At 30.6% G+C, this 26,714-nt stretch overlaps 6 protein-coding genes across 29 annotated transcripts in view; 3 read left to right on the plus strand and 3 right to left on the minus strand.

Annotated features, from left to right (window-relative positions):
* LOC128389272 (adenylate cyclase type 2-like) overlaps nucleotides 1-17,221 on the minus strand; it is a 38,420-nt gene extending 21,199 nt beyond the window's left edge. The window contains exons 1-7 of one of the 2 annotated variants that reach the window (XM_053348809.1): nucleotides 17,061-17,221; nucleotides 16,815-16,944; nucleotides 15,835-16,040; nucleotides 15,382-15,726; nucleotides 14,452-14,601; nucleotides 10,790-10,950; nucleotides 10,030-10,141 (exon numbers count right to left, since the gene is read on the minus strand). In XM_053348809.1, coding sequence (XP_053204784.1) covers nucleotides 10,030-10,141; nucleotides 10,790-10,950; nucleotides 14,452-14,601; nucleotides 15,382-15,726; nucleotides 15,835-15,975 — 909 coding nt within the window. In that variant the 5' untranslated portion in view covers nucleotides 15,976-16,040; nucleotides 16,815-16,944; nucleotides 17,061-17,221. Of the gene's footprint in view, nucleotides 1-10,029; nucleotides 10,142-10,789; nucleotides 10,951-14,451; nucleotides 14,602-15,381; nucleotides 15,727-15,834; nucleotides 16,945-17,060 lie in introns of both variants that reach the window. The other variant, XM_053348808.1, reaches the window with a different exon arrangement.
* A 53-nt stretch (nucleotides 17,222-17,274) lies between these two features.
* LOC128389273 (heterogeneous nuclear ribonucleoprotein A1-like) lies at nucleotides 17,275-18,193 on the plus strand. Of its 23 annotated transcripts, none has more exons than XM_053348821.1 (3): nucleotides 17,275-17,750; nucleotides 17,799-17,858; nucleotides 17,889-18,193. In XM_053348821.1, the coding sequence occupies exons 1-3, from the start codon at nucleotides 17,354-17,356 to the stop codon at nucleotides 17,969-17,971; spliced, it is 540 nt and encodes a 179-aa protein (XP_053204796.1). In that variant the 5' UTR covers nucleotides 17,275-17,353; the 3' UTR covers nucleotides 17,972-18,193. The 23 variants fall into 23 exon arrangements, with proteins under 23 accessions (XP_053204796.1, XP_053204803.1, XP_053204792.1 ...); XM_053348828.1 differs by having other exon boundaries at nucleotides 17,275-17,732; nucleotides 17,811-17,858; XM_053348817.1 differs by having other exon boundaries at nucleotides 17,275-17,702; nucleotides 17,733-17,828; nucleotides 17,859-18,193.
* A 305-nt stretch (nucleotides 18,194-18,498) lies between these two features.
* On the plus strand, nucleotides 18,499-20,699 carry LOC128389290 (uncharacterized). The gene is made up of 3 exons (XM_053348846.1): nucleotides 18,499-19,526; nucleotides 19,604-20,106; nucleotides 20,178-20,699. The coding sequence occupies exons 1-3, from the start codon at nucleotides 18,578-18,580 to the stop codon at nucleotides 20,571-20,573; spliced, it is 1,848 nt and encodes a 615-aa protein (XP_053204821.1). The 5' UTR covers nucleotides 18,499-18,577; the 3' UTR covers nucleotides 20,574-20,699.
* Nucleotides 20,700-21,351: 652 nt separating this feature from the next.
* Nucleotides 21,352-23,196, plus strand: LOC128389280 (uncharacterized UDP-glucosyltransferase YdhE-like). The gene is given in 3 exon segments (XM_053348838.1): nucleotides 21,352-21,589; nucleotides 21,658-22,320; nucleotides 22,322-23,196. Coding segments are annotated over 3 exon segments (1,320 nt in total). The 5' UTR covers nucleotides 21,352-21,536; the 3' UTR covers nucleotides 22,926-23,196.
* Nucleotides 23,197-23,219: 23 nt separating this feature from the next.
* LOC128389279 (uncharacterized) lies at nucleotides 23,220-25,088 on the minus strand. Its single transcript, XM_053348837.1, has 2 exons — nucleotides 24,230-25,088; nucleotides 23,220-24,154 (listed from the first exon to the last, which is right to left on the minus strand). The coding sequence occupies exons 1-2, from the start codon at nucleotides 24,829-24,831 to the stop codon at nucleotides 23,245-23,247; spliced, it is 1,512 nt and encodes a 503-aa protein (XP_053204812.1). The 5' UTR covers nucleotides 24,832-25,088; the 3' UTR covers nucleotides 23,220-23,244.
* Nucleotides 25,089-25,405: 317 nt separating this feature from the next.
* LOC128389281 (L-xylulose reductase-like) lies at nucleotides 25,406-26,589 on the minus strand. Its single transcript, XM_053348839.1, has 4 exons — nucleotides 26,422-26,589; nucleotides 26,258-26,355; nucleotides 26,022-26,176; nucleotides 25,406-25,945 (listed from the first exon to the last, which is right to left on the minus strand). Exons 1-4 carry the CDS (start codon nucleotides 26,471-26,473, stop codon nucleotides 25,516-25,518), a joined length of 735 nt encoding a protein of 244 aa, XP_053204814.1. The 5' UTR covers nucleotides 26,474-26,589; the 3' UTR covers nucleotides 25,406-25,515.
* Nucleotides 26,590-26,714: the final 125 nt, after the last annotated feature.

Raw genomic sequence — 26,714 nt, forward strand, 5'->3', positions numbered from 1 at the left:
CTGATCTTGCTGAAACATTCAAGGTTAACATCAACACAATAAGTTCCATCATCAGAAGATTCAAAGTTAATGGAGAAAAGAAATTACCCAGAGAAACAAGGCCTATGAAACTCACCGAAGATCAAATTTATAAAGTTCGAGATTATGTTGATGAGGATTGCATGGGAATTTACAAGAAATTAAGGATTTTGGCCCGTATTAACCAACCGTAATTAAATTTGAGTCTAGGTTTAAATCAGCTGATCACAGCTTTTGTGTTTCACCAACCATGGTAAAGTCTTGATCTCGGATCAGATTAGAGTTCAGATCGATTGAATTAGAGTATTAAAAAATCTTGTTTCACCAGCCATGATCAATTGATCTTAGCTCAAATTGTTGTTTCACAAACTGAAATCATCTTCAATTGATCTCGGAAGTCTTGATTAAAATTTAATCTTGGTAATTACCACTATTAACTTTTGATTATGACTTTTTTCTCATTTTTTAGTAGTAAAAAAGGGTGCTATTGTTACCGGAAGCTGCCATACCGACCACTACCTTAGCAATAACAACCACTTCCAGTTAACAAGTGGGTAGTGGAAACTACCGTCCAACTGTCGGAAGTAAAGTTTTTTAGAGGTTTTGGATGAAAATGTTTCAACTACAGGGCAACTCATCTATTTTAACCGATGTTTTTTGCGATTTTCTCAGCAACTAAAAGTCGTAGAGACATGAGACTTGAGTGTATAATAATCAAAAGTTCATATAGAAACTATTGAATTGTATTTAAACGGATTTTTAAATAAAAGGGCAGTAATGAGAGATTAGGAAGACAGTCATTATGGTTCTTTTGCTTAAGTTGATGATAATTGCGATTTTATTCTCTTGTTCTTTTACTGTTTCGGGTGTTTTATTCTGATAATTTGAAGTATGGAAATGTCACCCTTGCCTAAGTATGAGATAGTGAATATTGTTTCATTAAGGAATATAGATGTTTGTTATAAATGTGGACAATACTAATAGACGGAAGAGGTTTAATGCTGAAGTTGCCACTTCAGCACTTGGTTCCATTAATAAGGTTTTATCTATGTAACCAATTGTGTTCTCTGTCTTCACTTGGTTAGAGATCCTGTAGTTTGTTCGTCTTGTGAACTAAGGTATTGTTCCAAATGGGCTTATTTTCTGATTATTTTATATAAACTTAACAATCGAAGCGACTCATAAACAACAAACTCAATCAATCTGAATGGAGAAAAATTCAACTGTCTTACCATGACCTGTCCTGAGGATTGTTACCATTTCAAAGACAACAAAAGTGTTTTATGCAAGTTTAATGTGAAATGTATCAACATAAATTGTGATGTAATTGGTGACTATGATTTTCTATGTGATCATATTAGAAACTGCTACAGCCGAACTGATCAAATAAGGTTCAAAGTTTCCACCGGAAGTTCCATTTTCCAATTAAATGATACAACCACATCTTCAAACTACGACATTATGAGAATGGAAGAAATTTTAAAGCATCAATACATTAATCTTGAGAACTTACATCATCAGTATATTGACAAGCTATCTTGTTACAATAAATATCTATCGGAAAATAACTTGGAAAAGAAAAGATCACCTTCACCACATCCAGATGAACCAACTAACAAATCAACTAAATCATTATCATCTTCACCTTTAACACAAACGACTAACCTTAAAGATAAACCCTTATGAAGAACCAGGAATTGGACAGAGTACTCAAGTTATTTCACTTGTCCACCGAAGTTGAGACCGAATTTAGTTCAAGAAGATTCATTCACCTTAAGAATTCCTGAAAATTAGCTTCAATCTCAATCTAGTGCTAACAACGAAGAGAAAGTTAACTACTTCCTCAGAATCATCAACTATTGAAGACGATCCTGGTGATAATATAAATCTAAATTTAGTAACTTCGGGAGCTAATGAAACATAAGAATGGGAAGATCTCCATTGGAATGATCTATCACCAAGATCAACAGAGCTCTCAACCTCTTCTACCTCAGGATCATCATCCTTTTCTTCTCTTCCATCAGAATTTTCATCTTCATCAACTTTTAACTCAAGGACCAACGCTGAAAGCTTGTTACAGGTCTAACTTCAAAAACATTAACACATTTAGAGAGTTTATCAAAAGACAAAATATTCCAGCTAAATATAATCTTGAAGTTCAAGTGCAAAAGGAACGAAAAAACAAAGAACGTCTTCAGAAAAGACATAAAGATGTAACCATTGAAATGGCTCCTCCTCGTTCACATTTAAAGCAAATCTCAGAAGGTCTAGTAAAGGCAAAGAATAGTGGCCTTTGCTCAATCGACATGGAAAAACTGTAATTAAAATGCGTGATGGTACTTTTAAAGATAGATGTTCCAATTTGGATTGCTGTTATCGACGCATAAAACGTTTGAGTTCTTTATCATGAGTTTATTCGTCATCCCGCTGCTTCCTTGCTCGATCAAGAATTCGGAACACAAATTCACGGATTAACTAGGGAAGAGGTTAATCGGGGTAAACATTTTACCAAAGTTAGATCAGAGGTTATCGATTCACTAAAGAAATATGATCGAATTGTTGTTTCTGGTCAAACAGGAAATTTTTTAACCTATTTATATCAATTCACGATCATCTTCAGTTGTTACCTAGAATTGTCTGCGTCTCTTCTTATTACAATTGTTGAGACCAGAATCAAGCCCTTGGTCTAAAATTCGCCCCTTTTCTCATGTTTAACGTTATATTAAAACATTCACCGTTGGTTGATTCAGCTTATTCATTATATCTGTACTTGATTTATTTCGAAAGAATCCAGATGATAAAAGCTAATCTGTTCGAAACCAGGAACATGAACAAAGGATTTCGTGGTTATATTTACCCTCTTAATCACCCCATAGCCTCCTTGTTACATAAAACAATATAAGTTATAAGTGATTGGCCTCATCATTTTAAATTCAGTGCTTATGATAACCCATTCATGAGAAAAAAAATTAACATACAATTGTACAACGAGTTAGCTTTCATCGCACCCACTCCAGATCACCTTGTTACTAATCCATAATAAGTTTGATGAGGTTCGTAAGCGATCATTGCATACTCTCAAGCCGCGTCGAACCCGTTAAAGAGTTCGCACTCAGCTTTGGCGGGGGTCTCTGTAAGAGGAGGATAGCTGCTCTTACCCCAAACTCACCATCCAACCAACCTCATCATCAACAACCAACAAAATCAAAGGTTTATTAAGTGTCACCTTAATTAAAGGGTATAAAAAACAAGATTGTTAAAGACAAAGAGTCAGTAAATGTGAACCAGTTAATTCTAATCCTTGTTAAAATTAAATCTCTCTGTGTTAAACTCATTTCCATATTTTTAATCTTAATACAACATTAAAACTATTTATAATTAATTAATTGTGATAGATCAATTGTGGTGTGGATAAGTAATTACTTATCCACACCATACACCACCATAAAGCCTTGGAAAAGACGAGATGGATATAAAAATAGAGATGAAGATGAATATGAAAGTTTTAGATATAAATATGTTTGTAATTTTAGTAAAGTTGGGGTGAATTCCCCATCTCTTTCGATTTAAATTGATAAAGTGATTAGTTTAATTGATAAAGTTGGTGAATATTTCAACAGTTGGTTCGTCGAGCTGGATTTATGGATCTCTCCACGTTCTTCGTGAGAATATTGAATTGGAAAAAACATTGTTGCTACACTACCAATTCAGTGATTTAGTGAGAGTTTTGGACTGATCAATCTAGACTATGATGTAAAACTTAGAGTCAGATTGTGTTGGAATGATGTGTATATTCCTCTAATATCACTATCAATTCATTGACGATTAAATCAACGAAGCATAAATATCCCTATGGCTGGAATGGTAATCATTTCAATGGTGATAATTCAATAATATCCACACCATGTACTAGAATTTTTCTCGCCTGAATAGTCAATATTGCTCAAAGTGAATCTCTAATAAACAATTTCATGGAAGAATCAAAAGAAATCTTTCTTCTCAATCTGAAACTGGTTGTGTGGGCTGATTACAGTTAAATTTTTTTCTCTAACTATGACAATCACAAGAAAAATTTCAATTCTAAAGCTATCAGATTGTCTTGGGACAAGAAAAAGCAATTATCTAATCACAATTAGTTAATTGTTATTTTTCTTTACATTTAATAAATTCTAAAAACATCAATAATCGACTGGTTAAGTGATTAGCTTTGAAATCGGTTAATATTGTTATGAATTATCATTAAATTACCCTTGGGGTTTATTTTGTCTCTAAATGTAAATGATTTAAATTGATGAGGGAAAATGTGTGTTGAAAATTGTTGATATTAAAATCATAATGAATTGTAAACAATCAATTTAATAGTAAATCACAATTTACGTGAAAGAAAAATAAATTCTGGTTAATCATAAATGTGATTTGAAAGTAAACAGTGTCAATTGTTTTCCATCAACGATTAATATTCCCTCTGATTTAATATATTTTATAAATGTTGAGAATGAGAAAAGAAAACATTCAACTCATCAGAATTTAATATCCAGTTGAGTTCATCGTGAATAATAGTCAAATACAATTGTATTTACTTTAAAACGTAAATTGAATGACCAGTAATCCAATAAATCAACTGTAAACTAATCGTTGTGAAATTTAGTTGTCATGATCAAAGTCAAGATGATTAACTTTACTGGTAATCAGTGAGTTGTGATTAGATGAATGTGCAATTTTTGCACAGGAAAAAGTAGTTTAGGTTTCAGTTATCATGAGATTATTTGTATCATGTTTCAATCACGATGATTGTGATAATCTGAAAGTGATTAAATTGTAACTAATTGAGATAATTAATTGAGATTATTTTTCGTTTGCTTTCATTGACAGAAAAAAAGTTCAAAGTTGTAATGAGAATTTGTTTTTAAACTCGAAAATGAGAAAAGAAAAGTTCAGATTTCTTGAAAATTTCTCTGAAAAACTCATTGGAAAAAATAATCTACGATAAGAATACAATGTTATACACTCGAATAGTGTCAAATGAATATGAGACACCAAGAGTTCTCATGAATAGAACTGAAAACTCAGAACTTAACAAAGTTCTTCCGTGAGAATCCAAAAGCCATCAGAACTAATTATTTGATTACGAATTTTCGAGTTGATATAATAATTAACCAAGCTGATAATTACAATCTGATTAAATGTTACCATCTAATGTGTTGATTACTTTTAATAAGATGAATAAGAGTAATCCATCACGATGAATATACTCAAAAAGATTTACTCAGATTAGTAATATGATTGATCCCGGTTATGACATTTTCTTATATCTAAAGTTCATAACATGATCAACATTGTCTTATTTTATTCAGTCTTGTTATTAGTATGGTGAACTTTTCCCTCTTCTTCATCAGATCAGATTATTTCATCTCATGTCTCATATTGAAAATTACAGATTAATCCATTAAATCTGTTCAAAAATAATAATCATTTGATAACTATTAAGTTTTTCTCTTCAGAAAATTCAGTTTCCAACAAATTCAAATTGAATAATCAACTTTTATTTACCATTTGTTGTATGTATTTGACAAGAAGAAGAAGAAAGAAAGAAAAATTAATCTACAATTTAATAGTTCATGTTACATGGGAGAAATTTGCATTCTCTGAAATTATCTCATCATCGAATCATTTTTATATGAATCAGAATACAGACATCACATGGAATCCAAACTGATTTAAAAGAATAATTTTCAATCATATTACTTACTACTGAGAATCTCTTGTAACTCATACACCATTGTAACGACAGCAAATTAGAATGATAACTTTTTTCATTATTAAACTAATCAAATTATCAAAATTATCAGGTTAACTGTAATCAATCGTATTTGGAAATATAATTGAATCAATAAAAAAATGTCTATTTGCAATTAGAATCGTAAGATTAACATGATCAAGGATTAATCTTTTGAGATGATTAAGATGAAGGTGAAAGTTGATTGAGTATTGAGATGATTAAGATTTGCATTATTGGATCAGGTGATGATGACGATGATGATAATGGAAGATAAATACATTGAGCTGAATATGGGAACAAACTGTAACCTGACTGAGAACTGGTGAAAAAACTCTTATGAAGGAAATAAATGGCAATAGTTAACCTTAGATTCTTATTCTTTCAGGGTAAAACTTTCACCCAATTAGATGAAGTAAATTCAATTGCTACCTGGATAAAAGAGATGCGAAGGAGATGAAAATAAAAAAGTATTTACGGTTAGAGGATATTTAGCAATAGGGAGATGAGAATATAAGTCATTGGAATTGAGTTTTTCTCATTCTCTCAGCCATTGATAACATTTTGAGCCGATGAAAAAATTGAGAATCTGTTGCAAATTCTAGTCTAAATTGTGGTGCATTTACGATTCCATTTATCTCAGAAGATTGAGATTAATTAAAACTGGCATTTCATTGAGAACTCTACCTGAAAAATAAGTTCTCAATCTTCAACTCTATGAACTTTTCTCACTCAAATTTTCAAATGAAATCTTTTCATGAATTTCAGATAAATGATTCATCTATTATTCTCGTTCCCCATGGTTTGAGATAATAGTTAATCTACACACTGTAACCACTAATCAGATAAACATAATATTTATTCAGCAGTTTCATGGTGAAACTGATGAATTGAAAGGTTTAAATTTTCCCAATCTCATTGATAACATATTAGAATTGATAATATTATATTATATATATGTTTTAGCATTTTCATGTCACAGGAAAAGATGAGCACTTTGTTTACACAAGAAACTTGGGAGAAATTTTTATCTAAGTAAATAAACATTTACTATCATTCTGGTGGTAATAAACATGTATACGAATTTAAGAAAACAGAAAGGTATCATTTATTAATTACTCGTACTAATTGATGAAATTAATTTACCATGAAACTCAGTAAAAATCTAAATTTGTTGGTGTTTGAAGATGGAAAAAAGTATAAATAAAATAAATAGACAGAAAAAGCTTTCATCTTAATTAATACATTTTTGTTACAGTAGCAGAGTGAAAATCGCTTCAGGTTGAACAGCAATTCAGAACTTTCATTCATTATGATTAATAATCATTATTATTAAAGTTCTGTGGCTCTGAAATACTACAAGAAGTTCATGATGATGATAATTAGATTCGATTATCAAGTAAATGATAAATTTTCATAGTTTCATTGGTAAATATTAGTTGTTATTAATAATATTTCAAGCATATAATAAAGACAAATCTCATTCCATGTTTTTCCTCAACAATGAACTTTATTCATTTTTTTTTGATGAGTTTCAAATTTTTTCGCTGTCGATTTGAAATTAATTTAAATTATCATCATAATCTTGATTCATATTAACACCTTTAATAATAATAATGATAATTTAGTTGAAATGAAAACATTTTAAATCATATTGTGCATATGAAAGTAATCATAAATAGCCTCAAGGGATTTGGAAGATAGTAAGAAAAATAAACAGACAAAAATATTGAATTAAAGAGAAAGATAAATGAATAAGTTATTGTGAAAAGTTATCAACTCGATTTTGTGGAAGTAAAGAGAAAAAAATTCGAACCCAAATGATATTAGTAATAGAAGGACTCGTAAACTTTATCAGAGAGAGAGAGAGAGAGAGAGAAAAGTTCTGTGCAAAAGTTATCATACAGATATTTGTAATTCAATGAATTATTCCGATGTTAGCTCAAGATTATCATGTAAATTCATGTAATTTCCTGTAGATGAAAAATGTTGAGATTTATTTATTTCTCAACATCATCTCATTGATACTCAAGGATAACAGAAAATGACAATAATAATAGCGATAGTAATAAAATGGTCATCGTCATGGTCATCATGTAATTACCTTCACTTGTTACCTTTTAAAATGATCATCACCCTGATAATGGTTTTCATGCTAATGAGTTTCATTATCATTTCATTGCAATTCTAATACCTTTTTATTTTAATCATACATTGATTGTAATGCTGATTGTTATAAATGGTCATTTCTTTTTATATTTTAATATATAACTATTAATTTATAACTCTAATCATTTCAACGACTCAAAATATTTATTTACGATAATTATTTACTTTACATTTCATTTATCAATGAGCTTTCATTGATAATTTTCACCACTACCATGATAATCATTTTCATTCATTTTTTACAATCTGATATTCATTAACCACAATCTGAATTAATAAATTCACTTCAATTTTGATCAATTGAAATTCATGCCAAAACTTCATGTTATTGATTTCCAATAGAATTCCAAATGCTAATCAACTAAACTATTGATAAAATTTGCCTTTCATCTTGTTACTAAATTGATAATCATTTAATCACGAATCATACTTAATTGTTTCTTTAGATTCAATGGAAATCATCAATTTAGGTGATCAACTTTGATGGTTTTCAATTCATTCTTCAGGTAAATGAATTGATGATCGTTATCATGTTAACCTCAAATTTTTTTTTCCACTGAACTCAAAAAGACAAAACTTTTTCATGTCCTTCAACCTCTTGGTAACAACAACAACAACAAACGAAAACAATTGAAATGATAATCACTTTCATGGATGAAAAAGTAACATAAATAATTAACCTTGGTTCATGATTTATTCAATTCCAACGATATATGCATGTAATTATTACCTGGAAAAAGTTTCGTTGTAAACATTAGTTTACATTGAAACGAAAATGATTCAATTCATTTAAATCAGATTAGATTTAAACTTGTAATCATTGATTAATTTATTATGATGATCAGTAATGTGATGATAATGATTATCAGGTTGATGATTATTTCAATTTCAAGAAAATGGATAAACAATTAATTAGTTTGTTCTTGAAAAGTAACAATAAGCACCATTCATGATATTGATTATCTATCAACAGTAAATGGAAATGGAAATGAAACTAAAACTTTTCTACTCTTTATTTTTGTGGATAAATATAAATAAAGATCAACTTGATCACATAATTTCAATGAAACTTTTTCACTGACAGGATCAGTTAATTGCTGATATTTTCCCTCTAAGTAAACATGATAATCAATGAAATAAAATGAATCCAAAATTGATTCTTTTTTCCCTGTGAATTTACATTAGTAAATGAAAAAAAAAGATTCATGAATCTTTGGTATTCTAAAAACTTAGCTGAGTCTTTCAGAGTTACAACATTATCAAATTGCAATTACTGTATCATTAAGTTATCTGTAAAAATCATGATACTCAGATTACATGATGATGATAATGATGATAAGTTTCATTTCTCAACCATGACACCAATAATTTGGAGAGACAGCAAAAAGACACAATTATTATAATACAGAGAATCGTACATGAAATGTATTCTCAACTTTTTTGAGTGTCAAATGAACTTTAAAAATTATTATTGATTTTGCTTAGAAAATTGAATTACGATGATTAGGTACAGGATTATTTTTGACCATTCACATGATTGGTCAAGCTAAGGTCGTTTAAGGTAGCTGACGAAATGTTATTTCTGTCAAGTGAATGTCGATATGAAAAAATAAAGGTGAAAGTATTATTATGATTGATGAGATTATCCTGAAGATGAGACCAATAATGATTAACACCTTAATCATTTTTCTGGTCATCACTCTGGTCATCAGGAAATTCAACCCAAGTTACAATCTAAATACCTTAACAATTATCAAACTCTCTCTCTCTCTCTCTCTCTCTTGACACTGACTTTTATCTCTTCATCATCTGATAGTTTGGCTTCTTATCATCCTGATCCTTTTATCATCAGATAACCGGCGGAAGAGAAAAGAAATTGATTGTAAAAAGCAATCAACATTTGCTTTCATCACTTTTTCTCACCATCAAATTCATCTCATAAGATTATTAATGTCATCCCAATTCTCAGTATTTCATGGTGATCTCAGAATTTTTCCCAAGATGAATCAACAATTTCAACCAAGAGCTTCATCATTTTCGCGTTTTCATTAAAATCTAAAGCTTACCTGTGCAATCTGATCGAAACGTCCAAATAGATCATTCAACGTTCTAACAAGTTCTGTGGCATTTAATTGTTCCGACAGTGGAGTGAAATTAACGATATCCGCATAGAGCAAACTGTTTGAATGACAAGAAAATAACACCAGAATAAGAATCATGGAGATTTTATATGAACTTTTCAATTCTCATTCAGAAGTTTCTTTTCACGTTCCAATCATAATAACATATAGAACTTTTCTCAAGAATTAGATTGAAAGTTTATCTCTCTCATTCTCATTCTCTTTCTCTTCTTTCTCTCATGTTGAAGAGAATAAAAAAAATCTAAAATAAAATAGTTATTCCAATAGATTCAGTTATCTTTTCACCATAATTCTTGCCTCTGAGTTACCTTTTGTACTTGTGAAAGAAATAATAATGTTAACAATACTCGAGTTGATTATTATTACACAATTGTTATTACCTTTCCACCATCAAGTTAACATGAGAAATACAAAAGGATATTGATGATAAAAAGACATTGACTTTCACTCCAATTCATTTATAATAGTTGATAGAATGAGAAATTGAGAGTAACATCTTCATCTGTTCATGACAAACGGAATTATTTTCATGTGTATATATACATTTTTTTCCCACTGTATTTTGATAAATCATTTATCTCATAACTGATTCCTACTGATTCTGTTTAATAAAATGTTATTATTATTATTATGGATATTATTGAATCTCCAGTTAAATTGAATGAATATTGTATTTATCATTTACCTGACATTGTTGTGTCGTTGAACATAAAGTTCATGAAACCTTTGCTTGGCTGGAGGCCGATAGACTTCATTAGATGTACATGAACTGGTCATTTTTAACATGATCCTCCGTTTAACTTCAGCAGCGATATAAGCAGGAATCACACTGAGAAGTAGTTGCTCCTTTGATTTATTCATTCATAATCAACAGGGAAAAAACGAAAAAATTTATTAGAACGATTTCTCATGTTCTCAGAACTTTGAATATATAATAAAATAACCTTCCACCAATCATAATAACAGCAAATTAAGTAATAAAATCTTCACAATCATTGACATTAGTAAGTTTATTACTTGATACATAATAATCTGAGATCAATTCAATCATTTTCTTTGGACACTTTTACTTCAATTCATAAGGATAATTATAACGATATTTGAACTCTTCGAACTGTCGAAATGTAATTTACTTGGTAGTTTGATTAATCAATCAAATAATTAGCTTGAAGATCATTTGATCAATCGGTTGATATCGAATTTAATTTTGGATCAAAAACATTCAGAACAGAAAAAAAAACTTCCAAACTCGAGTTCACTTACTCGATGAATTTGATTGCTGTCTAATTTACTCCCTATCGACAATCAAAGATAAACAATAAGTTTTATCTATGGAAACAAAAAACGAAAGTTCCAAAAAAGATAGGATATTATCATTAGAATTGGTCAAGAATACAATTTGAAATATTCTTTCATGAAAAGTTTCAAACATCATGATAACCGAGTGATATCATATTACTCTAATGGATTCCAGCTAAATCCAAGTAAAGCTACTGTCGATGTACAAATGTAATGCTACAAATTAAAAGTCACACCAGAATAATGATCTGGTAAAAAACAACGGAAAAGATAAACAACAGAACAACATATTGAGGTATTATTCAATTTTCCCTGGATTGTAAACACCTTTTAACAAGATTAACATGTCAACACCTTAATAATCTTGATCTCCATTGGACCTCAATTCTGATTGAGATTCAGTAAGAGACGAAAAAACTTATTGTAAATATCTTCATATTTCTGGACCCAATATGTATTCAATTCCTTGTACCTTACAAAAGAAAACATCAATAGATATTGAACAAGATTATTGTTTCAAGATTGTTTTTCTCTCTTAACTTTATCCAACATCGAAAAAAAAACTTGCATAACGTATGAACATTCATCTAGTGAATTTTAGTAGTGTGAAAACTTAATTTTCCATCTTTAGGTACACATTCATCATAATCCCTTCGAATTTGAATGGAAATTATATTCTTTCTATTCAGTTTTTTTTGTTATCTTCTTTGTTTTCATTTCTTCTTATTCCAGGTAACGATGCACAGGTATGAAACCATGAGAGAATCATGAAAAGTTCAGACGTATATATATATTAATATATAGAAAACAGGGAAACTTCAGGACAAAGTTCTATTCTATTCTATTCTATTATAAACAAACAATATGAAAGCTGAAAATGATATAATATTTTTATGTTCCAACTGTAATATCATGATTTAGTTTCCACTTTATCTCTTTATCGTAATGTTATGTCAACATTTTGTTTCTCATTTCGAGACAATTTCATCAGAATAACTTGTTACTATTTACCTTTTGTTTTCCAATTGAATCATGAATTACGATTGAATATCGATTGATTATTTACTTTGTTTTTTATTCTGATGCTTCGAGAAATTTTGCTCAGTCCGTTTAATCAATTTAAACCTTTACAACTGACCAATTTTCTTACCTAAAACGAAACTGGTCAATGCTTATTGAAAGTTAACGTAATTTGATTCTGGTCTTATTGTTAATATCATTGAATCTTATATATGTATTAAAGATACAATTAGATTGGATTGATTATATTGATGATGATGTAGTATTGAGACACAAAAATGATTAACTGTTTACTCGTCTGAAAATTGTAATCACAATAATTTGATCATTATCTCAATCATTTAATGCAATATAAACTCAAATTGATTGTTTATCATTATTAACTATCATTATTATTAAGACAATTGATCATTAACGAGTCACATTGTTTATCTGATTACATCAATAGTTATCATTATGATACTTTCTCAATGGTATATTGATGGTCTCATATTAAGCTGTTGATGGAGTATAATTATCTTATATTGAGATCATTTGATTATCATGATCAGTAGATTGATTAGATTTACTGTTATTTTGTTATTCAGCTCTCAGGTTATATTGTAATAATATGAAAGTTCAATATTTTCCCGTTTCAATTATGGTTCATAGTTTTTTGTTTAAATTTTGCTAAAACTTCAAACTCTTGACAGTTTTGATTTTATTTCCCATCATTTTCAAATTTCATGGTAATCATAATGATCACCATATAATTATTATTATTTTCATGATTTTCATCTCAGTTATCAGGGTGAATCTTTTAATCTCAAATAGTCTGAATTTCTTTAACCATTTATTCAACTGATTTCAGTCTCAATTCCTTTAATATGCTCAAGGGTAAAACGATTTCTCTCCATCCTTTTTTTTCAGTCAGTAGATTAACTGTCAACCATATTTGATAATAGTTCTGACAAGTTTTGATATCGATTCTGAGCTATTATATTCAATACAAATTCCAACGAAAACCAGAACTTTTCTCACCAACTCAAGAGTAAATAATTTGGAATCGCTTTTGATTGGAAATTTTTCTCACCTTCTCCTTGTTCAATAATCAAATCATTTCAATTGATTTAAAATAATTTGGAAAAATTTTCTCATTCTTACATAATTCAAATGAAGAAACTTGATGATGGAGAAAAATTTTTTCTTCCAACCAGAACAATTTACTACCTACATCTTTCTGAAGCTCATCAATATTCAAATGAAGTGTTAACCAAGGAAAATGATTGATAAGTTGTAAGATTTTACATTGAAATGTATTTGCATTTTTCAGTTACCATGAACAATAAGACAATGAAAGTTCAACCTTACACATTATCTAAACTATGAAAAACTATTATATTAACTGTTAGTTTCCTATTATTTAGTCTGAGGTTTCCAGTTGATTCATTACAACAATAATAATATTCATATATGAACATGATTGTTATTCATCATCAGGGGGAATCTTTTTTTCTGTAACCTCAATTATTTTGATTTCATTTTCAAATCATGGAGAGGAAATAATTTCATGGTTATCTCTTGAATCTATCGATAGTTCTGGTCAGAATGATGAAAAGTCTAGTGAGGTTTGAGTAATAACTATTACAGAATTTTAATTAACTGGAAAAAGAAAAAAAATTTTTATCAAGTTTGTTTTGTTATCTCTTTTATCTTGCTTTATATGATTTGAAAAATTCTCATGAATACCCTGAGACTGAATGAAAATTGAAGTATTAGATTAAGTAAATGTTTGTCAAATGCTGAAGCAAAAAGTAAGGATAACATTAAGATAACATCAAATTTTACTTAAAATCCATTATAATAATTTCATTAATGTGATAACAACCTGATGACAGGTAAATTATTCATAATTTAGGTAGATAACTGATTAACTGTACTTTGGTTGGTGAACAAAGATTTCATGGAGACTTGAAAAAAGTCATTTCATGTGACATAATTAAGAATAGATGGAAATTGATAATATACATATTAGCTAATTAAACTTACTTGTTGCTCCTTTTCATATTCCAATTTGATCCGAGCATCGATAACCCCACTTGCCCCTGCAAAGGTGCGTTTATAAATATATTGAGTTAATCGATTATGATAAATACCACCAAGTAAACCAACGAGTAACAATAAACCATCAGAAAGCATCTGAAACAATTAGTTTAAACAAACAAATCATCAACATCTTGTTATTATTGTTAATTATTCCTGTCAACATGTAATCAATATCAGGATATATTAATAGATATTAATACATTTACATATAATATATCAATATGTATGTGTATCATTTATGTGTATTCAAATTAAATATTGAAACTTTTGTAACAATCAACAATATGTAGACATGGAAAACTAGTAAGTAAATTATTCAACCTGAACTTGATTGTGAATATCATATGAACCATGAATTATTGAATCGTAACCTTATATTGATCATTTTTAGATCATAATTTCTGATCAAATTCAGTTTCTCATGATCAGTAAGATGAAAAATGATCAGGAAAAATAAAGGTGAGACATGATAACATGTTCATATATTTTTTTTTCATATACTCAATCAGGAGATTAGTATTAATGGTTGAGTGAGAAAATTTCATTTCAACTTTTTTCTTCATCATCATCATCATCTTCTTCTTCTTCATCTTCTTTGTCAATACCTAAGGTGTGTTGAGGTGAAACTATTCAGTAAATAGATTCCCAATAATCTTAATCAATTTAATTAACTTTCGTATTTGCAAAATTGATCAAATAACAAACTTCATTAATCTTAAATTGTAAGTAAACTTGAGAATGAATTTTTTTTAAAGTTAATATTCAATTTGAATACGAGAAGAAAGAAGGGGAAAAAGTTCATATTGTCATGAGAATTGAGGGAAAATTAATAAAAAATTGTTGATTAGAATGATTTAAAAAGTGAATACAAACCTTTCTCCATTTGAAATCTTCAATGAAAACAAAGATATCCAATAGTGTTTGACACAGAATCACAAGGATACCACAGAAAATTGAACTTTTCTGAGAAAATGGTAACATGGTCTGAGAACTGAAGATCGCAAAGAAAGCGGCCAATGTTGAGGTTAGATCGCGATTATAACCATAATCAAGAGTATCCGTGATGATTAGTGTCGCAAATATCCAGGAAGCAAAGGTGACCACATATTGAGCAATTCGAGATTGAATTTCTTGAGGAAATATTATCAAGTATATGATGAAAAGGGAAGCCAATGAAAATAGAACTGTAATTGATTTAATGTAATGATCAAAGAGATCCTGTAACGATAAACCGTTGATAATTTAAGTCGATTAGATTCAAATAATATAACAATTCTCTTTCAATATTATTATATATATAAAATATGAGAAGATTAATTTACTTACTTGTTTTGAAAGGATAAGTGTATTAAGAAAATAGATTATCCCATAAATGATAACGATGAAGAGAAACGATCGTAGTAACGAATGTTGTAATCGACGAATGTATCTTTCTTTTAGATCTTCTAAATCGATATCAGATTTCATGGTGATTCCGTTTCAATTGTTTATCTCTTACAACGAATTAAGAACGATCAGATGATTATAAATACCTAAAGATTTATATATTAATTGATCTGTTAACTCGATTGTAATTAATCTCAATTGAGGATTAATTCACTGTTAGGTTATCACTTTTGTCTTGTCCAATTGGATTGAATTTTTGTTTTGACTCGTTTTCTTTTTGATTGTTTTTTTTTCGAGGCAAGAAAATAATCAATTGATTACTTTTCTTGATTTACCTTTGTTGATTGTTGATTGTTGTTGTTGCTTTTTCGTTAATTATATTGACAATTAACTGATTAACTACACCTACACTGTCTAAGTCCATTGAAGGTAACCAATAATTAGACTGATGGTTTAGAAAGGAAATGAGAGAGTAGAAAATAATTGAGGGAGCTAAAGTGATGAGGATGATAAAGATTCTTATCATTGAATAAGTTTATTTCTCCTTCATCGAAACAATGTTCAAAAGTAGAAAAATGTACTAATTCCGTACAGTGCCGGGTTCGAATTTAAAATACATGCGTCGATTTCGTTACCAACGAATGTACAAAGTCGCCATCTCTATTTATTCGCTGACAATCAATTCTAACCATTAACATATTTAAATTTATATTCTACGAAGTTGTAAGGTTAACAATCAATATCTTCGTCTGTTATTGACAATCAATTGGTAATCAGCTAAGAAAACTGAAGTTTCAATGATTACTAATTAAGCTAATTTATCGATGGCTCATGTTTTGTTGTTCTAATTAAATGATCTGTTTTTTAAAGACTTGACCTGTAATCGGAAAATAGAGTTAATCAGATGGAATTAGATTTACCTGTTGATTGGTATTGTTTCCTTCCGGCGATTAGACTTTAAGGCCACTTTTCGTAAGTAAATTGCGCAGTAGTTTAAAGAATCGAGATTGATTAATAAAGAGATTTTATCTGGCTTGTTAATTGTTGTTGCTGGTTAAAAGACAATTGTATGAGATGCAGAAGTTAATAATTAATGATTAATGAAGAAAATTGAAACAAATCAATTGATTTGTGATGACGCACCAGTAATTATTGATTGAATTTACCTGTTGAATTGTTGAATGAGCATGGAAATGCTTAATTTCGCTTGGATGACAGTCTTTTTTAGACGATTTGATTGTTTTGATTGATGATTCTATTGAAAAGCTATTAGACAAATTGAATAAATTGTCAATCAATCGCAATTCTTAACAGCTTATCATTTCCATTGTTTACTAGACTTCCGATGGTTTTCGCTTTTTTCAGTATAAAAAGGATCAGATTGGTAGAGCATTTTCATAGTGATAAAGTTTTACCAGATTATCAAGTTAAACCAAAGTGATTTAAAGTAATTCTGAAAATGAATTCCATCTCTATTCTTACAGTTTTTACTGTTTTAATTGTTTCAGCAATTGGTCGACCACAGCAAGGACAAGGAGCTCAAGTTGGATTTAATGCTCAACGAGGTCCTGGAGGTCCACAAGGAGGACAAGGTGGCCAAGGTAGCCAACGAGGTCCACAAGGAGGTCAAATGGGATTCGGAGGTCCACAAGGAGGTCAACAAGGTGGCTTCGGTGGACAAGGAGGCCGAGGTCCACAAGGAGGACAAGGTGGCTTCGGAGGTCCACAAGGAGGTCAAATGGGATTCGGAGGTCCACAAGGAGGTCAAGGAGGATTTGGTGGTCAAGGTGGCCAACGAGGTCCCGGAGGTCAAGGTGGCTTCGGAGGACCACAAGGAGGTCAAGGTGGCTTCGGAGGTCCACAAGGAGGTCAACAAGGTGGCTTCGGTGGACAAGGAGGCCGAGGTCCACAAGGAGGACAAGGTGGCTTCGGAGGTCCACAAGGAGGTCAAATGGGATTCGGAGGTCCACAAGGAGGACAAATGGGATTCGGAGGCCCACAAGGAGGTCAACAAGGTGGCTTCGGAGCTCAAAGTGGATTTAATGGCCAACAAGGTGGATTCGGATTCCAATATTGAATGAGACATTAATCCATCAGCTGATGGATAAACCAATAACGAAAACATTAAGCTTAAACTAAGTCTTATTATAAAAAATATGATAAAATAAACTTTTATTCAAAAAAAAAATAATTAATATCACCGTTAAACTATTTCCAACATTGAACAAAACGACGTCAAGATCGGATATTAAATCAAAATCAATTAAACATTTGAATTACCTTTACTAAAGGAAAGTGATACAGTTTTAAATATAATTTTAAATTTCCAATTAATTTCACTGAATATGCTAAATAAAAGTAACAAATCAATTAAAACAATCAGGAAACACAAGTTGTTTACACAGAGAGAAAATTGAATTTACATCAAAAACTTCAACCGGTAAATTGACAAGGTTAATTCAACCATAATCATAACTTTAATCATTGGCAATTAACGAGTAAATCATTAATTGTAAATAGTTAATTTGTTGCAAGACAAGTTTTTGGTAGTAAAAAAAAATATCTGATTTGTTTTCCTTTGATAAAAACCATTTAAAATCAGTTGAAAATTAAATCATAATCAGTTAACAAGATATTGAGGTTAAGCTAATCTGTATTAGTCAAAGTAAATTGATTGTGTACAATGGTTAATTTATCAATAGCTGACAATGATAATTCACTCGATAGTGGATCAATTAATCACCTTTATAACAATACAACAATTAATAGTATTTTTGGACCATCATTAATTTGGATTATATTAATTCAATGGATTGTAACATTACCTTTAATTGATTCTTGTGAAAAATTCAAGTTAATCACTTCAATCATTTTCTCAACGTGTTTAATTATCATTCGTTTGGTGTCTTCATCATTAAACATTAATCAGTTAAATTGTCACATTGAAAATTGTGCTGATAATCAATCTAATCAATTTAGTTTGATTGTTGATTATTTTGTTTCCATTTTTACAAAGGTAATCTTTACAACCCTTTGGTCAATCTTGTGGATGCGATGGACATTACCTTGTAATTATTTCACCTTTAATCGTCAAACATATAATCGTCAACAATTGTTACCAATTTGTTTAATTGTTTGTCTATTTTCTTGTTTATTATCCAACAATTTGATTACACATTTCAATTCATTCTTAATATTCATGATAACTTTTCTTTGGCTTGGAACTGGTAGTTATTTTATTGGAAGATTACAAACTAATCCTGGTTTACTTTTGTTCCCTGTCATTGGATTAACTGGATTAGAGATTTCGAAAGCTTTCATTTCAAGTTTTTCTTATGGAAAAACAATTGAAATCCTAATCGAAACTGTTCTAATCTCGTTAGCAACTTTACTCTTATCCTGTGGCTTAGATAAGTCTCGATGTATTCAAGATCTTTTTCCTATTGAATTTCCAGTTTACTGTTCGTTGGCGCGGAAAAACTTGTTCCCATTTATAAGACAAACTTTTAATGCCTTCGTTAGAAAAGAGATCGACTTAGATCAAACCGTTTTCGACGATTTCAATGTTTGTCTCAAGATATTGAAACACCATTGCGAGACTCTCACAGTCTCATTGCCCTTTTATACTTCAAGTAAGTTGAAATTACCTGATAAAATTGTTTACCATTGAATTTTAAATTTCTTTCAATTTTTCACCGTAAAAATTTAGGTGCAAGAGTTGATGTTACAATCGCTTATGCTTTTATTAGAGTATCAGATGATCTAGTGGACGATGGTCAACTCAATATGAAACAACGATTGGTTAACCATAAGATTATACTTAAATTTATGGATCAACTTTTCTCATCTCGAAATGAAAAATGGACATACGATGTTGGTCAGCCAATCGATTCAGCAAATAAGCCTCCAGTTAATTGGGAATATTATAAATCTAACCTTCCCTTGGAAGCATATCAAGTACTTAAAGCTTATGCTCGGACAGTTTATTATCAACCAAGTGGACCAATGAAAGATTTGGTATCAACTTATAGTTGGGATTTAGAGGAGAAACATATTGCCAATGAGAAAGAGTTAATTGAATTTGCTCGTTGTGCCGGAGGCGGAATCATGGCAGCATTTCACTGTATCCAATTATATAAGAGTGGATTATATCCAAATGGTATCTCACCTTTAGAGAGGCCATTTATTGATACTTTCTATGCGATTGGTCAAGTAAGTTTTTATCAATTCTTTATTAGTTTATCATTACTGTTATCGAATTTATTTTCTCATTTTATTTTCAGGCAATGCAATTGGTTAATATTGCTCGTGATATTGTCCATGATAGTACAACCGATGGAAGATGTTATATACCTGCAATGTTCATGGAAAATTCTGAAAAAGAAATTGACCTGTTAACGAATAAGAAAACACCCTGGGCCTTGGGTGTGGAAACTTTGAGTAAATATTCAAAGTTAATTGTAGCTCTTTCTTATTATTGCTGCTCTAAAGTACCGCAAACATTGAATTCGATGCCTGGTGAGGTTCGAAAACCTTTAATGATATTCAGTGAAATTTATCGAACTATTGGTTCACAGATATTGAAACATGAAGGTTTCGAAAAACGTATTTTCGTACCACTTTACAAGAAGATTTGGATCGCATTGAGTTACCTTTATTTCAATAGAAAACACATCTAAATACAATTTACTCTTTTTCGATTTTGTATCAAAATCTTTTCTCTTCTTCTTAATTGTAATTAAAAATTAAAATTCTATCGTTATTATGTACATATCAATAAACTTTATATTAATCTAAACTCTCAATGAACCAACAGAGTATTAGTTTTATCATGTCTTAGGATTCACCATGAGAGTCATTAAAATTTTGATTGAGAGAAATTAAGATTTTACCTTCGATATTTAGATCGAGATAATAAAGTTTGGTAATTTCGATATTATCAAAAAGTGATTGACAGGCACAAACATCGCCTTAGGGCATCAAGGGCTGACCAGTTTGTTTTATTAATTTCCTTTGGTGACTAAATGATTGTGATCATTAAGATAATAATCATCTTCATCTCATGCTTGTTGTTTATCATTTTTTTGCTTCTTTGCTCATGTTTTGATCATTAGGGAATAATAAATAATTTAGTAATCATATTTGTCACAATTTAATCACATTAAGTTAATGATTATCGACATTTGGAACTGGAAATTCAAAGGGATAATCCATTCGTTTCCACTATTAAGTCTACTAGGTGATTAGCTCTGGACCAGATTAACTCTTTAAACTTTCATTTCATCTTAGAAAAATAACTTTTCTTGGATTACAATCAATTAGATAATTAAATTAAAACCATTAGCGATTAATTGATAAAATGTTATCCGATTATCTTATCAGTTTTTTTCCTTCAAACAAACTCAAAGATTGAAGGGAAAACTAGTTGTAACCATGGAAATTAACCAGTAACAATTCGTAATTACGTTAATCATGTTGTTTATTTTCACAGAAATTAAATTTATCCTTATTTCCTTTATCATAACAACACATTAAACTGTTTTCATTCATTAGGTTAATGTTTAAAACTACAACAATTAACAGAGATTCTTTAATTGCTATTAAAATCGTTTTGTTGTTCAGTTGTAATTTGTGTGGATAAAATGTCAAAGACTAATGAAAGACCATTGAAAATTTTGATAACATCGATGATCAGGTGAGTTTAATTCATCTAATAATTGTATCCAAGTTAATTAATTCAAGTTAACTGATTGTTTTGTTTAGTGTTGGTCATTTAAATGCCTGTCTTGGAATTGGATTGTTACTTCATAAACGTGGGCATGATGTTTATTTTGCTCATTATCTTAAGAATCGTTCGGTCATTGAATCAAATGGAATGAAATTCATCTCATTATCGGAGTATAATAATAATTCAGATTATATTATCCATGAAGATTTACCTCGACCTCCAGGATTTTTTAAATCTAAATTTGATCATGCAATGAAATTTTCACCACTCGAAATGATCAAAGATGAGCTAAACAGTAATAAAGATAATGTCGGTTTCCTGAGTCTCCTTGAAGCCTCAATTGGTGAAAATTATTCAATGTTGAACATAATTGACCAGTTGAAACCCGATGTATGTTTAACCGATTACCTTTGGGTCATGCCTTGGATGGTAAAGGTTAATATTCCAGTGGTACCTATCATGTCAACCTCACCTAATGACCTTTACAATGGACCACCTCTCATGTCAGGATATTCTATCAATAGTTCACCTCAACTTTGGAAAGAATATAATTCACTTCGAGAAAGGTCCGAATTACGATTTGTAGCTCGAGCTAGCGAGATTTTTAGCTCTTTTGGTGTTGAATATGTGCCAAGAACTTATGCTAAACAATTGGGAATTTATATCTACCCTGGACCTTTGGATTATAAAGAATTGGGCCTCCATGAAACCATGGATGCGACTTGATTCAGCAATTAGATTAACAAGTTCAACTGAATTTGTGATTCCTGATAAGCTTAAAGATGGACCTGGTAAATTGGTTTACGTTTCAATGGGAACTTTGGCTTCAACAGTTCCTGAAATGATGAACATGATGATTTCTGCTTTATCCAAGTCACCTCATCGTTTTATCATTTCAACTGGACCTTTTGGTGATTCATATAAGCTTTATGATAATATGTGGGGTGATAAGTATCTAGATCAAGTGTCCATATTACCTAAAGTCGATCTATTCATCACTCATGGAGGTTCAAATTCACTGATTGAAAGTCTTACTGTTGGAAAACCACTTCTTGTGATACCTCAATTTGGCGATCAATTGGCTAATGGCCAACGAATTGTTGATCTAAAATTGGGGGATAAGATTAACCTGTGGGAGTTTAATGAAGAAAAATTAGTTGAAAAGATTGATCTTGTTCTTAATGATGATCTTATTCGTGCCAATGTTGCCAGAGTTGCGGAAGAATTGAAGAAATCAGACTCAACAAATGAAGTTTGTTCTGCAATTGAAAATCTCGCTCGAGCCAAGGAACCATCAGTCTAGTTGATTAACAACAATTAACCAGTTGAATTAACGTTTGCACTTTTATCCTCATCTTCAAACATACTAATTGAATTGCGCGCGAAAAAACTTGAATCGTTCAAGAAAATTATTACAAAGTTTTACCTGAAAGTTTGGTTCGTATCGATCAAATTGTAATTTAGCTGTAAAAAAATGATCGAAGTGTTTCAATTTTGATTTCATTAGTCGATATTGTGAGAAAATCTGATAAATTTCAGTCAAGATAATCAACTAATAAACTCATTTTAATTGATTTTATTTATTTTATTTTTTATCGATTTACAAGTTCACCATTTTGTATTCAATCATCTCTAAGATCTGCTTGAATCTTAGGTGCTAGTAAACGTGCTGATTTCATTACTACGGGCACTCCAGCTCCAGGTTGAGTTGATGCTCCAGTAAAGTAGAGATTCTTAAAGAATGAACTTTTCTGGGAAGGTCTGAAAGCGAGTAAATTTGTAAGATTATGATTAATCCCAAGAATTGTTCCTTTCCATGCATTGTATTTAAATTCCCATGTTTCTGGTGTCTCAACAAGTTCAGTCTCAATGAGTGAGGAAAAGTCACTTATCTCAAGACGATTTTCAAGAGAATTAATTATTTTCTCTTTCAATTGGAGAACCAACTTGTCAAAGTTAACGGATGAATCGGCCATCGCTCCAACAGGTACTAAAACTGTAAGCGCATCTTTACCCGTCGGTGCCAATTCTGGATCCATTCGGTTTGCAATATGAATATAAAACGCTGGATCATCAGGGACAATTTTATCCTCATGAATTTGTCGAAATAATTTCTCATAATCAAGAGGTAAAAATATATTGTGAGCCTTTAATCGTGTCAATTGTTTCGATAAGCCCCAGAAAAAGGTGATCGTTGAAGGTACATTGTCCACCGATGCAAGATGATCCCCATAAGATGTTTGAGGTAAAAGTTTATTATAAGTATAAGTTAGATCGGCATTGGAAATGACCGCATCCGATGGGTGGAAGGTTTCATTTGATAAACGGACACCGATGGCCTTTCCCTGTGAGTCAATTTCAATCTTATCCACAGAGGAATTGTAAACAATTTCAACTCCAAACTTTTGGGTTGCAATTTTTTCCAATGCATTGACCACACTGACCATTCCTCCCTTTGGATACCAGATACCTCTTAATAGCTCAGTTGCCGGTAGAACGGTGAACAAACCAGAACCTTTAAATGGTGAAATACTTGAGAGAAAATGGTAAAAGTTAATAATCTAATGATGATTAAGAATAATGATTAACTTTGATCAATATAATTACCCAAAGTAAAGAGCCTGGAAAGTCAATGCTTGACGAACTTCATCCGATTGGAAATATTTACTCACAATATCGTACATGGATGAGCCTAAGGGTATCGACGGAAGCCTTGTGATTAAATCTACGTTGATTAGATCCCAATAAGAATCGTAAGTTGAATTAAAGACAAGATTGTAGACAATGTCACGAAACTTTTCACACTCTTTTAGAAAAGAGATTAAATTTTTCTGACAAGAATCAGAATCTTTCTCGAAAATTTCAATCGTTTCCAAGAGTTTATCCATCGATGTTGTATATTCAAAGGTTTTCCCGTTACCGAAAAAAACTTTATGATGATCAGTATAATGAATTATATCCACATGAGATTCAATGGATTCACCAAGTTCGGCAAAAGTTTCCTCGTAAATGTCACTGAAAAGGTAAAGAATTGCTCCTTGTTCCCATGAAAAACCATCTCGAGAAACTCTGGAACATCGACCACCACAATATCCGTTCTTTTCGAAGAGGGTCACCTGAAAGCCCATCGACGAAAGTCGAGCGGCAGCGGTAAGTCCACCTACTCCTCCACCGATGATGTTAATTTTCTTCCTTTCTGATTGTACCATAATTAACGAGCAAATGTAATTAAAATTAGAGTGTCAACTTGATCGGAATAATTCAAGTTTAATATTAACAAAAAGTTTTGGGAACTTCGGTGAACACAAATAATAATCAAAACTTTTTTTAAATTTGAACTATTGAGATTCTAATTGATCAACTTTACTCTTATTTCTTAATGAATAACTTTTGATTGCTACGATTTGAATTACTAGAATAACTAATTCATATTTGATTCCTCTCTTCTTATATGTTTTACATTTAATTCCCAGTTAATTATCGCTGAGTTTTAATCAACAATTTAAACGAACATAAAATTGATCATTAAGCTAACAAACGCAATCGACTCGAAAGTTTATGTAAACAATATTGAAACAATTTAGCACGTAATTAATTATGAATATTTTTTCATCAACAATTTAATGTTAAAATGTTACAAATTCAGTTTCAATCAAACAATTTACGAGACTAATTAATCAATAGTCAAATCTTAATCGGTTGATTTGTTTCCTCGTCTTTTTTTTATATAATCCAATAAATCGTTATTAACTTAATCAATGACGTTATTACTAAATGAAAAGATCGTTTTGAAATTCCCTTTAATTAACCAGGTAAATGTTGCAATTAGTTGATAATTTGTATAAGACGAATGTCCAATTAGGTGAATTGACCAATCAAGATGATATTGATGATCAACAAGCGGTGAATCCACCATCAATCGGAAGAATAGCACCATTGATCATTGAAGATCGATCGCTAAGAAGGAAAACAATAGCGTCCACAACTTCATCTACTTCGGCAAATCGACGAAGTGGAATTTGGTTCAACATCCAATCTCGCTTGGTCGGTTCTGACCAACCCTTTCTACCCAATTCAGTAAGAACAACGGTCGGATTGACAGAATTACAACGAATATTAAATGGACCAAGTTCTAAAGCTGAAACTCGAGTTATCTGATCAACAGCACCTTTCGATGCACAGTAGACCACATGATCTTGTAAGGCCACCATTCCCGCTTGACTAGAGATATTGACAATCGATCCCGATTTACCTTCGGCCTTAAGTTTAGCAACAACTTGCTGAGTAACATTGATGATCGCTTTTACATTGATATTAAAATGACTTATTTAAGGTATCGGAGAAAGAAAATTAATTTTAATTGTCACTAATTGTAATTAACTTACTAAGTATTACTTACATGTCACAAATTTCCTCATCGACGGTTCCAATGGCATTATTTTGTCCAAATGCCGCATTGTTAACCAGTAAATCAATTGTATCCAATGAAGATATTACACTTTTTGTCTCATTCCAATGTGCCAGGTCACATTGAACAATCTTAATTGATGGTAACTTTAATTAACAATAAAAAAAAACTTTCTCATGATAATTATCACATAATTATTATTGAAAATGATTCTTCAATTATATTACCTCTGCTTTGAGAGTTTCAAGATTTTCGAGTGTCTTACTCAGAGCAACGACATCGGCACCGAGTTTCACCAACCTTTTAACGGTCTCTCTTCCAATCCCTGAGAAATGATCACAAATCATCAGTCAATTAATTGGAACTATTAGTTAATTAATCACAGAATTACCTCTTCCTGCTCCAGTGACAAGAGCTCGTTTACCATTGAACGAAATGTCCATAATGTAATCAAATTGATTCTCAACTGACTTATGAAAAATGAACTCAAATCAAATTACAATTAGAGTTGATTCAATTCTAATTGTAAGACTGATGATGATTTAGAAAAAAAAAGAAACAATTAATTGCTTCATTGTGAAGAGCTTAGATAATTAATCTCCATAGTTTCAGAAATTAATTGTTCCCTTAACATTAAATCAACTGAGTGCTTCTTTATTTCATTTAATTGTCTTTACTTATTAT

Source organism: Panonychus citri, unplaced genomic scaffold (assembly GCF_014898815.1).
Source record: "Panonychus citri isolate SS breed McGregor unplaced genomic scaffold, ASM1489881v1 Contig00107, whole genome shotgun sequence".
NCBI classification, from domain to species: domain Eukaryota; kingdom Metazoa; phylum Arthropoda; class Arachnida; order Trombidiformes; family Tetranychidae; genus Panonychus; species Panonychus citri.

Coding starts and splice junctions, on each gene's coding strand:
- LOC128389279 (XM_053348837.1), bottom strand. CDS start 24,831: ATGGTACAATCAGAAAGGAAGAAAATTAACATCATCGGTGGAGGAGTA. Junction 24,155..24,229: donor TTCCAGGCTCTTTACTTTGG/GTAATTATATTG, acceptor TTTTCTCTCAAG/TATTTCACCATTTAAAGGTT.
- LOC128389281 (XM_053348839.1), bottom strand. CDS start 26,473: ATGGACATTTCGTTCAATGGTAAACGAGCTCTTGTCACTGGAGCAGGA. Junction 26,356..26,421: donor TGTCACTGGAGCAGGAAGAG/GTAATTCTGTGA, acceptor ATCATTTCTCAG/GGATTGGAAGAGAGACCGTT. Junction 26,177..26,257: donor TTGAAACTCTCAAAGCAGAG/GTAATATAATTG, acceptor TGTTAATTAAAG/TTACCATCAATTAAGATTGT.
- LOC128389290 (XM_053348846.1), top strand. CDS start 18,578: ATGGTTAATTTATCAATAGCTGACAATGATAATTCACTCGATAGTGGA. Junction 19,527..19,603: donor ATTGCCCTTTTATACTTCAA/GTAAGTTGAAAT, acceptor GTAAAAATTTAG/GTGCAAGAGTTGATGTTACA. Junction 20,107..20,177: donor CTTTCTATGCGATTGGTCAA/GTAAGTTTTTAT, acceptor TTTTATTTTCAG/GCAATGCAATTGGTTAATAT.
- LOC128389273 (XM_053348810.1), top strand. CDS start 17,354: ATGAATTCCATCTCTATTCTTACAGTTTTTACTGTTTTAATTGTTTCA.